This window comes from Apis cerana, linkage group LG10 (genome assembly GCF_029169275.1).
Source record: "Apis cerana isolate GH-2021 linkage group LG10, AcerK_1.0, whole genome shotgun sequence".
Taxonomy (NCBI): domain Eukaryota; kingdom Metazoa; phylum Arthropoda; class Insecta; order Hymenoptera; family Apidae; genus Apis; species Apis cerana.
In genome coordinates this window covers 878874-893645 of record NC_083861.1, presented here as the reverse complement: position 1 = coordinate 893645, position 14772 = coordinate 878874, and the positions used below count along the sequence as shown (strand labels likewise).

Here is a 14772-nt window from a genome sequence, read left to right as displayed (position 1 = left end):
GCATCCAACAAAAACTCTTAACTATTAATTCGTGATTTTATTAAGTTGACGCATATAAAATTAATTTAATGTAATATTATATTTGATTAAAAGTAACTTTTGCTATTATATTTCTAATTTTTAAAATTATTATAATTTCAAATTAATTTTTTTTGTTCGTTTTAAATTCACATACTCTTAAATTACTTCAAATTTGAAAAGAATGTCATCTGCATTTATCTGAATTCATAGAATATACAATGTACAATATGTAAGATTAATCGAGCAAATATGATAAGATACACTTATAATTAGAAATTGAATTAATTTAAATTTGCTACAACTCATTATAGTACTTTGAATAATACTATTCTTCGAAGTTGAAATTGTAAAACTACGATTTTCGTACGATTCTCAATCGTTGTTCATATCGCATTTTTAAAAATTCATACTCACATTTAATCAACTCTCAAATCCCTCGTGGCTCTTGCACTTCCTCACGCATGTTCTGGGAATCATTATCTCAGATTAAACATCCGTTCTCATTCTCTTCATTCATTCGATCTCTAATCATCGTCAATCATCACGTTTAATCTATTCGTATCTATAAGATATATAGACCAAATAATGTAAATCGTGATTTGTAAATCAAATTTTTATTCTTTTCAAAATTAAATTAATTTATATAATCTAATATTTAATACTATCATGTAATTTATGCAAATTTATTCATTAATTATTCATTAATAAACAGATTTTGAACTTTTTCCTTTGCATTTTATTGCCGCTCATTTTAAATTTTCGAAATATTTGCAAAAAAAGATTTATATTATTATTATACATAGAATTTTTCTTACATAACTGCATGTTGTAGATTTATTGTTTCTATAAATACATCGAGTAACGTCCAAAAGAACAGACGAAAAACTAAAAAAAGCTTTCATAAAATCTATAGAATTTTTTTTTTATTAATTCATTATATAGTTATATGTTTTAATTGTCGCTAAAATATTAGAAGACGATAAATCCTATGTTTACATACACGTATACATAATATATAAGAAAAATTTTTTGGTATAATTCTCTTTTTGCAAATAAAAATGGAAAATTAAAGGCGAACAGTTGTAACATGCAAAGAAAAGAAATTGATTTCTACAACATATTCAAAAATCATCGATATCGAGGATCTCTTTACTCCGAATAAGGACAAATAATTATCATTTATCCTTCTTCCATGTAGTCAATAATTATTTAATAGAACAAAATTTGTAATTTCTTTCTTTCCCTTTTCTAACTATTTTTCGCCGAGTAAACGATTTCATCGTCCTATTAATCGATTATCTTTCCATTCGACCGAGAACAAACGATTCCTTCGAAAAAAGAAAGAAAGAAAGAAAGAAAAAAAAAAGAGATATCTTTTTTATAACGATGAAATTGAACGCGTCGAAAGAATCTCATCGTGTCATTATCACCCCCGAGCACGATTATCAGCCTTGAAATATCATCGATTAACGCGAGACGTGACGTCTCCGTGATTCGCGAGCTTTGAGATCCGATTTCAAATTAATTTTTTTCCACCGATTCGACAGCCACGTTTAACGGGCTACCAATCACTAGAGAACTTTCGCCATTAAAATTCTCCTTTGAAATTCTGCGTCCATGGCCAACACGTGAGTTATAGCCGTTTCGAAGCGGGCAATTATCGCTACGCGCCATCGCGATATACCTTTCGGTCCTCTCGAAACGCGGTTCCAGACCACGGTTCCGGGGGGTGAGTTTGCTGAATTATATCGAAGGTAAAAGTTTGTTAAGTGGAAAACAGCCCGGTCAATTTTACGCCGCGGTATCTCTTATTCCATCTGGTCGGTTCCTTGCAAGATACTGCTGTGCATTTCGAAGAGTGGGTGATGGATGTTGGATCAGAAGTGGAGGAAATTTGATACAAAGTGTTTGAATGTTTCAAGTGCTGTGGTACTTGTTCGCAATTGGTTATTTTGGAAACGTAGTGAAGAGGTGTTGCTTTTATCAAGGTAGGTGTTACGAATTTTTAGGAGCTGTTATTTTTGAGAGGGTTGATGTTATTTTTTGTAATTCAGATACTTGACTACTTTGATGTTATTTTTTGGATGTTGTTGTTCCAATTAAGAATATTACGTAGGAGAATAAGTGTTATTGTTATGTATATTATTTTTTCTTTCACATAACGAAAAAAAGAATTATTTTTTGTTGCAATTAATATATCTATCAAAGTTTACTTTACTTAAAGATTAAATCGCTAAAAACGAGATACAATATTTTCTTAGATACGTATTTATTTCTTAGATTATAGATTCTTATACGTTAGAATGAAATTAAATATTTCCAGCAGAAAATTAATCTTACAATTAATTAAATTCACACGACACTCTTCTCTTCCTCTTCGCGTACAATTTCATCTCTGAAACAGAAAAGTTTTCATTTCAACGTACATATAACAACAAATCCCTTCTATTATTCATCTAAAATAAGATCCAAGCTACGACGCTAAGATCCAATCCATCCAAACCCAATATACCTCTCTAACGAAAAAAACTCTTTTTTCTCACAATCCAGACACCGCAATCTCCCCTCCAATTAAATTTCAAAACCTTTGTTTACCGAAGCTACAACAAGTTTTCCCTCTACCTAGTTCAAGAAATACTCGTGCAAAATATTTGTTCCTTGAGACTTACCGATCCAGAGATCCCGGAATTTTTGCAGTTTCCGTACGTGCGCGTAAACCAATCCGCTTCGGACGTCGGACGTGTCGGGACTGTGTTATATTATAACGTGGGGGCGCGAAAGGTGGAACGTATAACAGAAACGGTGGATTTAATTTCACGCGTCTATCGCGTGTGCTGCAAACGAATTGCACGTCGAAATAGGCGCCATTTCTCTCCCTTCCCCGCTCCTGGACACACCTGAAGGAAGGATTTATAATCCGGGGATCATCCCTTGCTTGACACGTTCCAAGGGGAAGCTGAAACGTGTCGATTGATGATTCGTAACGTGGATTGGTGGATAGAGATGTGGCTGACATAAGTGGAGTTTGACTCGTTCCTTCGTTGATTTTAACAAGATTTTGACAAGTATTTTTTTTCTTTTGTGATTTTTCTTCTTCGTCGGAAAAAGAAAAGGAAAAGAAAAAGAAACGAGTCATGTTTTTCCAGTAGTTTGATACAGTGATTTATTAGAAGATGTAGAATTGATAGAAGATTTTATTGTTTTATTTATTTATCGTTTATTTGTTTATTATCGTATGGATTAAATTGTATATTACATTAAAATTCAAAAGTAGGAATAAGTAAAAATATCGATTAAAACTTTTTTTTTAAATTAAACGATCGAAATTCGTATTAAATTAAATAGAAACAGAATAAAATGAATCTTAATCTCTAATAAATAAGTATACATTTTTATATTTTTTATATTTGTTTCGGTCTTTAGGTCTTCGATTTTTCAAAAAATATATCAACACGCCATATATTTTTATTATATTTCTTGATAGAAATTAAAAGAACTTAAATTAACATGTTTTCTTAACATTTCTTTCATTAATTAATCCAATATTATCGTTATATATCATTACAATGTTATTATTGTAATATTTTGTCATATATTTACAAGGATCCAATTAGAGGTATTATTTCATTAGTAGGTAAATTTAATAAATGGTCTCCTTACTCAAGAAATAGCTCCTACGTGGAGAAATTTCTAAAGGGATGTCCTCTGGGGAGGTGTTGATTTCAGAGCTCTTTGTTTCGCGTCGAAAGGAACGGAAAGACCTGGCCGCACGGTGAGAAATAACGGTGACAGTGGGAAATCGTTCGGAAATACTGTTTCCCGGATCCTCGTGTCCTCGTGGAATCTGTTCGAAAAAAAATCGTCCTACCATTTTCGTCGAAACAACGATATATCGTGACCAGATACAAAACCATATTTTACAATCAATTATAAAATTTATTCACAACTTCATAAAATTTACTCGCTTTCCATCACTTTGATCTTGAATACATTAAGAACTACTTTAAACAAAAATAAATTTTCCTGCTAGAAAGATAATAATACTCTAAATCAAGAATTCTAAAAGCATATCCTTAAAAGCATGTTACTTTATATATATCCGACATTTCACCCTTCCAAGAAATCCAAACCTCACTCAAACCTGATCCGATTCTTTCCTCTGAAATCTTTAAAGAAGAGAAAGAAGAAAAATTTCATCGAGTTAATAAAAATTCCAAATACTATATATATATATATACACACACATATATATTTCGTTATCTGAATTATTCATCGTGTCGCGGGTAATCCCATATACCCCTCGAAACGTACGAGGCCGAGCGGTGCTTAATTCAAGAGACACGTTTTGGCTCCCCGAGTGGGTCGTTAGTCGGATGCATCACGTGCGCGGATTTAAAGGGCGGATCCGCACACGTAGGTGCATCGAGTGGGTTAGATCGCGCACCGTGGCGCAGAAGAGGAGGGGGGGAGGGAAAGAGGGCCGCTCGATCGCCGCGAAATGATTACGCGAGCTCCCCTGATTATTCCTCCGAATGGAGCCATCTTTCTTCCGGCATGGAGGCAGCTCAACCGAGAGGGGTCGGAACCGAAAAGGGTGGAAGGCGAGAACGTTCGTTTGTCTGGCTCGAGAGCGGAATCGCGCAGATCCAATTTCATCGGAGGGAGAGGGGCCCGTTCGTCGGCTCGTTCGTCCTTCCACAAGCATATTTACAGGCGCCTCGATGCACTCCAATGGCGTTTTAATCTGGCAAATGCATTCTGCGCACTTTGGCCCGCGGGCCTCTCGCTCTCTCTCTTTCTCTCTTTCTATCCGTTACCTATCTCCCTTCCCACTGATTCGCTCGTTTCTTCTCTTTCTCTGTCTTTTTGACGGAAGCCGGTTGATGGAGCGAACTTTTTCCATCGAGAGCAACCAGGTCTCATCAAAGTCGATCCGTTTCAAGTCAAAAAACAGATTTTTTTTTTGGAAATGAATCGTTGATCCACTGAACTTTTTTCGGTACATCTTTTTTTTTTTTGCTTAATATATCGATAAAGATTGTTTAATAAAATAATCTTTTGAAAAGAGGTTTATTTTTGGTTTATTTAGGTTGTTTGTAGATAAGCATTGTTCAGAATTTTTGACGTGGTGATCTAGAAATATTTAGAATTTTAACAACAGTTATTTATTATATATATGTATGATATAACATATTTTTTAATTATTGTGAGGAAATATCAATGCATACGTGTGCCCATTCAAAATCAATAACAGGAAATGATATGAATTCATCATATGAATTGTTCTCCTTTCTGGGATACAATGACGAAATCGTAGTACTTATTGTTAAAAAAATTTTTACATTCAAGCAAATAATTCTTCCACATAGGTAGGATTATAGAGAGAATTTCATAAAATTTCGTTTCAATAAAATCAAGAGAAGAAATTCCATAAAAAAAATCATCATGAGAGTGTTATAAAAAAATAGAAATTTTATTTTTAAATTATGTAACAACAAAATCGAAATAAGAAGAAAAATAAAAATAAAAATCGCAGGAAAACACGAACAAAAATTTTTAGCAGAAATAAATAGCAGATCTTATCTCTTCTTCTTCCTTTTTCAAACATCCATCACCCATCCACCGTGAAGATCGCATAATTAAATCTCCCGTTCGTTTCTAAGATTCCCAACAACAAGATTTCTTCCGCATCTTGTTTATATGAAGCGTCAGTTTTATTCGTGAGTTGAAAAAATGTTAAGTTAGCTTTCTGAAGACACGTGAAAACGACTGAAAATAACTGGAAGGACGATATTCTTCTCGAGAAAATCTTGATCGTCGATTCTACCTCTCCCTCTCTCCCTTCTCTTCTATTCCCCTTATTCTTCTATCTTTCTCCGGATCATTTTCAATTTATTTTTTCGCTCCTTCTTTTTCTTTCTTTCCTTATTTCTTCCCTTTTTTTCTTGTTTCTTTTTTTCTATCCTCCGGAGAAAAGTTGAAGGGAATATACTCTTTGAAACGATACAGATAGAGTAGGACCCCCAGGACAAAGATCTCTCTGGAGGTGGTTGATTAATGGATTCCTTTCTGCGACCGATATACGAACGACGAGAAAAAATTAAAGAGGATAAGGAAAGGGGAGGAGGGGAATAATGGTTGAAATTGCAACGCTATTCCACAGAAACACTTCGATCGATTAATTGAAATTGTCAAGCGTCGTGAATTATTCGTTCTCGTTGTTTAATCGTTTTTTGATAATAATTTCGGGATTACCACTAACTGAACGATAGTTTGATTACGTGTACATATAAATAGGACTTATGTATACGATATTTGCATCTTATTTCAGCTGTTCAGTTTATTATCGACTCTGGAAACGAGTCACTAAACGTTGATGCGTCGGTTATTCATTATTCGAAGTCCTATTTCTTTCATAGCACGTCGTAGATATATATCGCCCAAGTTATTGGAATTCTTTTTTTTATGGTTCTTTTATGAGATCCTTAGAACTCATAGTTGAATGAGGACAATGATCATAATGGGATGTTTTAGTTTTATCTTGGGGAATTACACGTTGCTCGAGTCTCTCTCATAAAACTAGGATTACTTTTTTTTCTGTAGAGAATTAAAATTAAAATTAAAATCGAAAATGTATGTAATAATATAAATTTACACGTTATCCGAGCAAGCAATCCATACTTTATGTATATTCAAATTATATTATTTATTTGAAAAAAGATTATAATTACAATCAGTTGTAATCAGTTTTTCATTTCATACTTAATCTTAAATTAAACAAAAATATCTTGCATATCTTCAACATTTACCCTTATCCTTCTTTTCCTCTTCTTTCACGAGATCGAGACCTCTCAATCGATCTTCCCTTCCCTCCCTCCTCTTCCCCCAAGCAAGAAACAAAATCGTCCCGTTTGTTCTTCATTGGTCGTTCAATGGACATTCCACTGTTGACTGTTGCAGACTCGTGAAACAAGGGGAACCAACGACGCTGTACGAGATCGATAAAGGCGATAGGGTAACGTTCGAAAATCGTTCCGGCCGGGAAGCATCGTAGCTTTCCATCGTCCCTAATTGACAGGTAGAAAGAGGAGGAGCGTGTATAGCAGCCTCTCCGCGGAGGAGAGAGCGGGAAGAAAAGAAAAGACGACGCGCACGACACACGTTAAGAACATCGTGGAGAAAAGCTAGACAAGGACGAAAGGAAGAAGAAGAGGAGGAGGAGGAAGAAGAAGAAGAAGAAGAAGAAGAAGAGAGGACACGAAATTTACGAGTGAACCGGGTTTACTTGCTTGTCTAGGAGGCAAACACACCGGGGATATCTTGAGCCAGTCGTGTGCCGTAACAAATGACGGCGCCGTAAAATCAGCTAACCGTGGAACGGAACCGGAAGTGGAGGCCGGATTTTCGCGAAAGTTTCAACGGCGCCGGATAAAAAATTCCCGTCTGAGTTGACTTTGGACTCGAGTTTCCAAAAAATTCGCAACATCCTCCATCCAGCGTCCATGTTGAACTGAAAATTCTTCGTCCTTAAAAATTATTCCTTTTCTTTTCCACGATCTAACCGCGACATGGTCTCGAACAAACAATACCGGGAGAAATATTCGTCCATATTTATCGATTAAAGGAGAGAATGTCGAGGATCCGAGGCACCGATCGCTGAGAAAAAAGAAGGAAGTGAAATCCATCGAGGGGGGAGACGTTGGGCCAAATGGGTTAAAAATCGGATCGCGATGGACGGCGCGACCCCGTGCTGCTCGCAAAATGGTGATCGTGCTGCCGTCGTGGAAACGCAACAAGTGGCGATCTTAATTTTAAGTTATCATCGATGTTTTCGAAAAGACGGGCCGGATTCGACGATCCAGGACCCGCCGTTTTCGATCTGAGCTTCGAGTTGACCCGAGTCTCGAACCAACAATCGCCTAAAGAGATAAGAAGAGAAATATCGAATTCAAGGATTTTTATTCGTATTCTTTAATCATTCAGCAAAAATTCCGTTTTATCGAGACGCTGGGATTAATTCTCTCTCTCTCTCTCTTTCTCTCTCTTCTCTCCTCTCTTTCTCTCTCTTTCTCTCTGCGATAGAAAAATCCAAGTATCAAAGGAAATTTTCAATTAATTCCCGTGTTTGAGAAAGAATACTCGATCCCGAGATTTCGAGTAGGGGAGATCGAGTCCTCGGTTAGATTGGTTCGCTATTAATCTTCGACGAGAAGGTTTTGATCGAGGTTGAAGAGGAATCTCGAAGGCAGATTCGATATCCTCTCGATATTCAAGGGAAAGAGAGTGGACGAGTATGAGCAGCGTCGATGCCCGGCGAAGCAAGAGAGGGTATCCTTGTTCCGGAAGTGAGGGACGATTGTCGCCCCGGGCGCGACGCTACACGAGGTGATTCGAGGTACGTTTCGCGTCTCCACGGGGCAGGGAGGAACAATCCGGAGATAATCTGAGAGACAACAGGACAGTACCTCGTCGAATGAGACGATGGTGATGAAGATTTCCGCGGTCGAGGCTGGCGTTCCTTTACTAAGCGCCGTCGGTCCGCGCTGCGTCGTCAAGCAGGCCACGGTGAAACGATGCGTCGCGGCGCTGCTTCTCGTCTCCGTCGCCAGTATATTTTATTACACGCATTATATCATCAGCAGCCCGCTGTCCAGGTGAGTGAAATGAATTCTGGGACAGTTTATTTTTCTGGATAAGTAAAGTAAAAGTTTCCATTTTTAAATGATGGAGATGGAGTGTGTGGGGCGAGTTTGTTGAGCTTTTGGGACGTGCTTGTTAATTAAGATATTTTTCATTATATATTTGATTACGTGTAGTGATATACGCTTAAAAGATAATGGAGAATTAAATTTAGGAAAATTTTTTACTCTTAAATTTTGTAAATTATGAATAAAAGTATGATTGTATACACCTATATATTTTTATGTCATATCATCGTATCGTTTCGTGTCACTGGTCGATAGATATAGCGTTAGGGCAAGTTTTAACGAGATTTTAAAAATAAAGTATGATTTATTAGACTGGCGGATAATGAATTAATGATTGTCGAGTTGATTATTATTAATAATTCTTTTTTTCTTTTCTTTTTTTTTTTAGATTGATTCTTCTTTTTATCAGATTTATGTTGTTAATTATACGGAAATTCTCTTTTTATTTATTTTTTTATCATTTTTTTTGTCCAGCTAAATTAAAAAGTGCAGTTCTTCACTTCAAATATTATTATTTAATAAAATAACGTAACTTAAAATAAAATTTTTCCAATATATGCTCATTCACGTGTATTAAAAGGTATTGAAAGGTAGTTCAATGAATCGAAATTCATTTCTGAACTGGAAAAACATCGGTATGACTGTAGTAATTAAATCTCTCGAAAGATTTATTAATACGAGAGAATTTTTTTTTTTTAAAATAAGTTAATAAGTTTTAAACGTTTTTTCGTGATAAAAATGAATTAATTGTAATAAATATTTTTCAGTTAAAGAATTATAAAAAATTAATTGTCTTTATAACACTTTTTTATAAAATTTTATAAAAGTTGATGAAAAAATTATTATTAAGGAAATGGAAAAAAATATGAAATTTTTGAGAAAATTAAAAAAATGTTAGTTTTAGTTGATTCGACAAATAAAATTAACAAATCACAGAATTATTGGAAATTTTAAAAAATATTTATATTTTATATAAAAGAAATTACGCTTTAATAAATTAATAATATCAAAATTTATTCCAGTAATCAAATTTTTTTCACAATTTCACAGGAAAAAAGATATAACATCGAATTGATAGATTCACGTATCAAAAGAAATAATTTCATTAAAATCACCATCTCGATTTGTTCGATTAATATTATATAAATCAAATGTCAAATTTATAAGCTTCCATATATTTGCAATACAATTTTAAAAATGTATTATCTCTATTAAATTTATGTTAAATTCGAAATGTATACGTATTTTTAAAAAAATATCAATTTTTCTGTAAAATATTATATATCTTTTAATCGAAGAATAAAAAAAAAAATAACGATCATTTTTGAAATAGGATTAATTTTATAATATGAAAAAAAACGAATTTTACGAACTCGAGAAAAGATTTTAGACACGAAATACAACGAACAACAAATGTGATTGATTCAGCAATAAAATTTTCTGACCACAAACGATAAATAATATTTGCCACGCACGAAACGAGTTATTACGCGCTATGTATGAGAAACGTGACAGAGTCTCTAAATGTCCAGGAACGATTTATTCCCCTGATACGAAATCGAAAATCTCGGGTGGCGATCGGCCGATTGCGACTCTTTGAAGTCGTTGCGTGCTTGTTATCTTAATAGAAATAATTTTGAATTAAATTTAAAACTGTCGCTGCATGTAATTCTTGTTTTTGATCGATAGAGTTGGATTTAAAAAATGAACGAAACACAGGTAATATTACGTTTTATTAAGTATAAGAATATCATGATATTCGAATGAATCATGAATTTTTTAATGTGTTATTAAGATCGTTATCTTGAGTCGTGTTGTAAAGATTTTATTGGTATTCATTAAAAAGTTACCAACAAAAACATTTCTTCGAAACAGTTTAAATTAGGTTAAATCAAATTAGTTTTAATCAGGTTCGTCGCTACAGACAATTGATAGTCTGCTGTCTCGTGATAATCAGATTAAAAAAAACTAGCCCAAATCTAATACAAACCATTTAATCGACTCACATTTAAACGAGTTTTTATTTAATTTAAGTTCGAAGCTAGATTAAACTTAAAATTAAATTAATTAATGTCAAAGAAAAATTTAATTTCTGGTTTCGTGATTTATATTGGGCTTAGATTAATAACTTTTTTTGATAAAACGACAATTGCCAAGTAAAATCTTCACTCTTCACTTTGATCCTAACAACATGTTAAAAAAATCATCGAGATCAGAAATATTTTGTAAAAATTTACCAAACAAATTTTATAATTCCGCTAAAAGGTACAAACATGTTATCCGAACCAACGTTTCTTTCTTCTTGAATCTCTACATTCATCGCATAGCTGTCAATTCTAAAGTTGAAAAATTGATTTCAATACTTCATCAGATAAAAGAAAAGTTTAAAAAATCGCCAATATCCTTCCGCACTCGAAATATCTTTCCATTAATCTCCTCAAATCTGCCTTTCAAACCATCCGCCCTGTACCCCTATTACCTAGAATGAATCTTCCCCTTAAACGTTTCCCAAAATCCTCGCCCTGTTCATCCTCAATTTTCCTCAATCTTGGCAACGATCGCCTCGGTTCTTGGACTCGTCCGACTAGTTGCAGGGTTAATTCGGGAAGACGAATAACCCCACGGGCCAAACGTTCGCCTCGGCTCGATATGGACCCAATCTAGGTTCAGATAACCCGAAGGCAACGGCCCAGTGATTACATCCCCCTCGTGGAGTGTGCGCGCGCGAAAGTGAGAGCATTCTGGAAATTCGGCGTTATATTTCGGCGCGGGGGCGTAATTACGTAACGCCAAATTGTTGCTGGCAGTTGCTCGGTTTCCTCGGGCTTCTGTATCTTTTGCGCGCGCCAAAATTTTTCTGGCCGATCTTCGTATCGCGCCATTCTTCATAGATCCTGCGATAGTCTTAGAATTTTTGCATCGATGTACTTTTAACGAGTGTTTCGAACAATTAAGTGAAATAGAATCGGGTCAAGGAGAAATAAAATGTTATTTAAGATAGCGTAAGAGAAAATATTATTTGAATATTCAAATTGCTTGCATTTATTTTATTATGCGTCGTTTAATTTGTATTTCATTTTGTTTTATTCACGCAATGCTTTATTTATGTTTCTCTTTGAATTTGAAAATTTATTCCTCTTAAGCAACAAATGGATATATAATTTTATGAATTATTTATGACGAAATGAATTGTTATTTAGAAAATTATATACAAATTTATGAATTATTCTCGAGAATTTGTAATGAGATGATGAATATTTGATGAATGACTTGATGAACTGAAAATATTTGTCAAAAATAAAAACAGTTTGTTAAAAATTGAATTTTCTAAGAAATTTAAAAAAAAAAAAATAGAAAAATTTTGAAAAAATTACAATTGCCCGAGGAATCTGAAAGATACGCACTATTATTAAAAGATAATCGTATTTAATTTAATTTTAATCGACTAATCGATCGAATAATCGATATCCTTAGATACGCGATTGATCAGACCTTGGGCCGATCCTAGACAGGTGGGTGAACAGCTTTTCGGTTAATTGATATAGTGCTTTACCTCGACACGGATCAATCTTAATAGATAACCTATGACCGTTCTGCAAGCAATTGTAGGTTCGCAGTAAACCATCGTCAATCACGAAACCTAATACTCTCGCGTGGACATTGACATGTAATTTCGCATCGACGTGGCCAGAACCACGAATCTGTCTGTATTGCCTTCGAGCCCGCGCCCACCCTTGAGCTTTGCAATATTCCAAATCACGCTCGCTCGAAATCCCCGATTTGCCAGGCTTAGATATTCTCGAAACCTTAGTGTAAAGGCTGCCAATTAACGCAATTCCGATATTTAACTTAAAAGATAAATAACAGTGCAATGACAGGTATTAGTCGGTTCATGTTTAGAAAATTGAGTGATTGTCGCAATACGCATCTTCTAGAAAATTTCTATAATCTCGAGAATTCAGTTATCTATGATCTGAAAAAATTTCAATTATGGATTTCTATGGATGATTTTTTTAGAAAACTTGTTTTAAATTTAGCGCCTTATATTGTCATCCCTTCTGTTAAAAAGGTATTTAAGTTTTTCATTTCATTTTATGCAAGGTAAATAGATCTTGTGATGGAGATATCTTTTCGTGTGTCTATATTTGAAAAGGAATTCTGGAAATTTCTCCTTTGAGCTAATTTAGGCGATAAAAAAATTAATTCTGAAACTGACGCGAATAGACAATTGAGGCTAAACAGAAATGCATAATACTTTCCTAATTTGTTTTCCAATTTTCTGCAATTTTTATACAAACAGATATATTCATATTTCTCTCTTGATATTTATTAAAGAATCGCTTAATTCATAATGAAACCCATATTCTAATAAATAAAACTGATATAATAATAAAACGGAAGTATATTATATACTACCATTTTAATTCAATATATTTCTCTGTCCGTAACGTATCCAAAGGATCGATGTCGACGTTTAAATATACAAGATCGAAAATCTTTGTACAACACGGCTTGCATTAAGAAGAGAGAAGTGCATTCTCGGTCATGGGACGCGAAATGCGGCCGGATGTTTGTCGCACGTCCAATCAGCTTCAATTCAACCTTCTCTTCTCGGCCAGTCCCTTATATCGGCGCTAAGCCATAATCGTCATCCTTTCTTTTGCACCATATCTTTCTCTGCCCAGGCTATTATTAAAACCAATTCAGTGTGGCATCGATATTTTCGGTATATTTTAAAAAGACTCGTTCGATTTTGCTTGATATTCAAGATTTGGATATATTTTTGTTAAGAATGAAGTTTGATTAACTTTTTTTAAAGATCAAACAACTTAGTTTACTGAATAAAAAATTTTTAAAAATTGTTATGAAAAAATTTTAAACATTTCTTTTATTTAAATAGGTATTATATGTATATTTCATTGAAATTAGTTGATGCATAAAAAAGTTATAGGAATCGAAAAATGTAGAAATTTTTAAATTGATTACAATTTAGATAGTGCGAAAATCGTGAAAAATTGCGAATTTGAGTATTTTTAATTATTTCATAACGATGTTATGATTTTGATGAAATTTTATGAATATATATGACTTATTTAGATCTACAAAAACTATGTTTTTTTACAGGCTCGGATAAAAAAGTTAAAAATAATTTTATTTTGACTTTTATTTCACGATTCTGACCAATAATAATTTTAAAAAATTTTTTTACACATTGCTTAGTGAAACAATTGTTTTTTCAAAGAAAATAAAAAATTATTTAGTTCAATTTTGAAAAAAGTTATTACATTTTGTAGGACATATTTCAAATATTATTAACTATTGGTAGATGATAGATCACGAGGTTTTTATATTGAGATTTGAATGAAATTCAAAGTGTAATCTAGAATAACCTTATAATATCTTTATAACTTCTCAATAAAATAAAGAATAAAATATGAATTTAATGATACTAATAAAAGATAAAGTAACGTGTAATAGTAAATATATATAAAATGAAAAGTAGATATAATAGTAAAGCTTTTTTATTCTAATTTAATAAGAAATAATAAGGAATTGAGTAAATAAAACGAAATTTAAAATATTACACGTTATTATAAAAATTTAACGCTATTCACAACGTGAATAAGAAAAATTTCGTTATAATTATCAAATCAGCAAAATATTAAACCAAACAACTCTCATGAATTGGAATTCGCTTATCGAAGCACATATAATTCGAAAAATATCCGTGACGAACGAAGAAAAATTATTAAATCGAATCAGCTTTCAACTATGAATCACAATTATGCGCCATTTCTATCTTTTTACACTTTGCATCAAAGAATTATTAAAAAAAAGAATATTACACACGATGATTTTATTCAAGTTTTTTTTTTTGATATCCTTTGAATTCAAATTTAGAAGTTCCACAAATTCACGGGCGAGGGAGGAAGTGCATTAATTTCGTTCGACGAGGCTGCAACAACTGCTTTACAATGGCGCATCGCGAGCGAATACATTGCGTACAGAGTCCTCCGGCGCTAGAAACTTGGAAAAGTTGAAT

The 14772-nt window shown here is 33.4% G+C and overlaps 1 protein-coding gene across 4 annotated transcripts in view; it reads left to right on the top strand.

The window, feature by feature from the left end:
- The window catches only part of LOC108003750 (bifunctional heparan sulfate N-deacetylase/N-sulfotransferase), a 395004-nt gene that overhangs the window by 277835 nt on the left and 102397 nt on the right, over nucleotides 1-14772 (top strand). For all 4 annotated transcript variants that reach the window (XM_062080018.1, XM_062080019.1, XM_062080017.1 and 1 more), the window contains one exon: nucleotides 6982-8675. In XM_062080018.1, the coding sequence (XP_061936002.1) occupies nucleotides 8503-8675 (173 nt within the window). In that variant the 5' untranslated portion in view covers nucleotides 6982-8502. The remainder of the gene's footprint in view (nucleotides 1-6981; nucleotides 8676-14772) is intronic.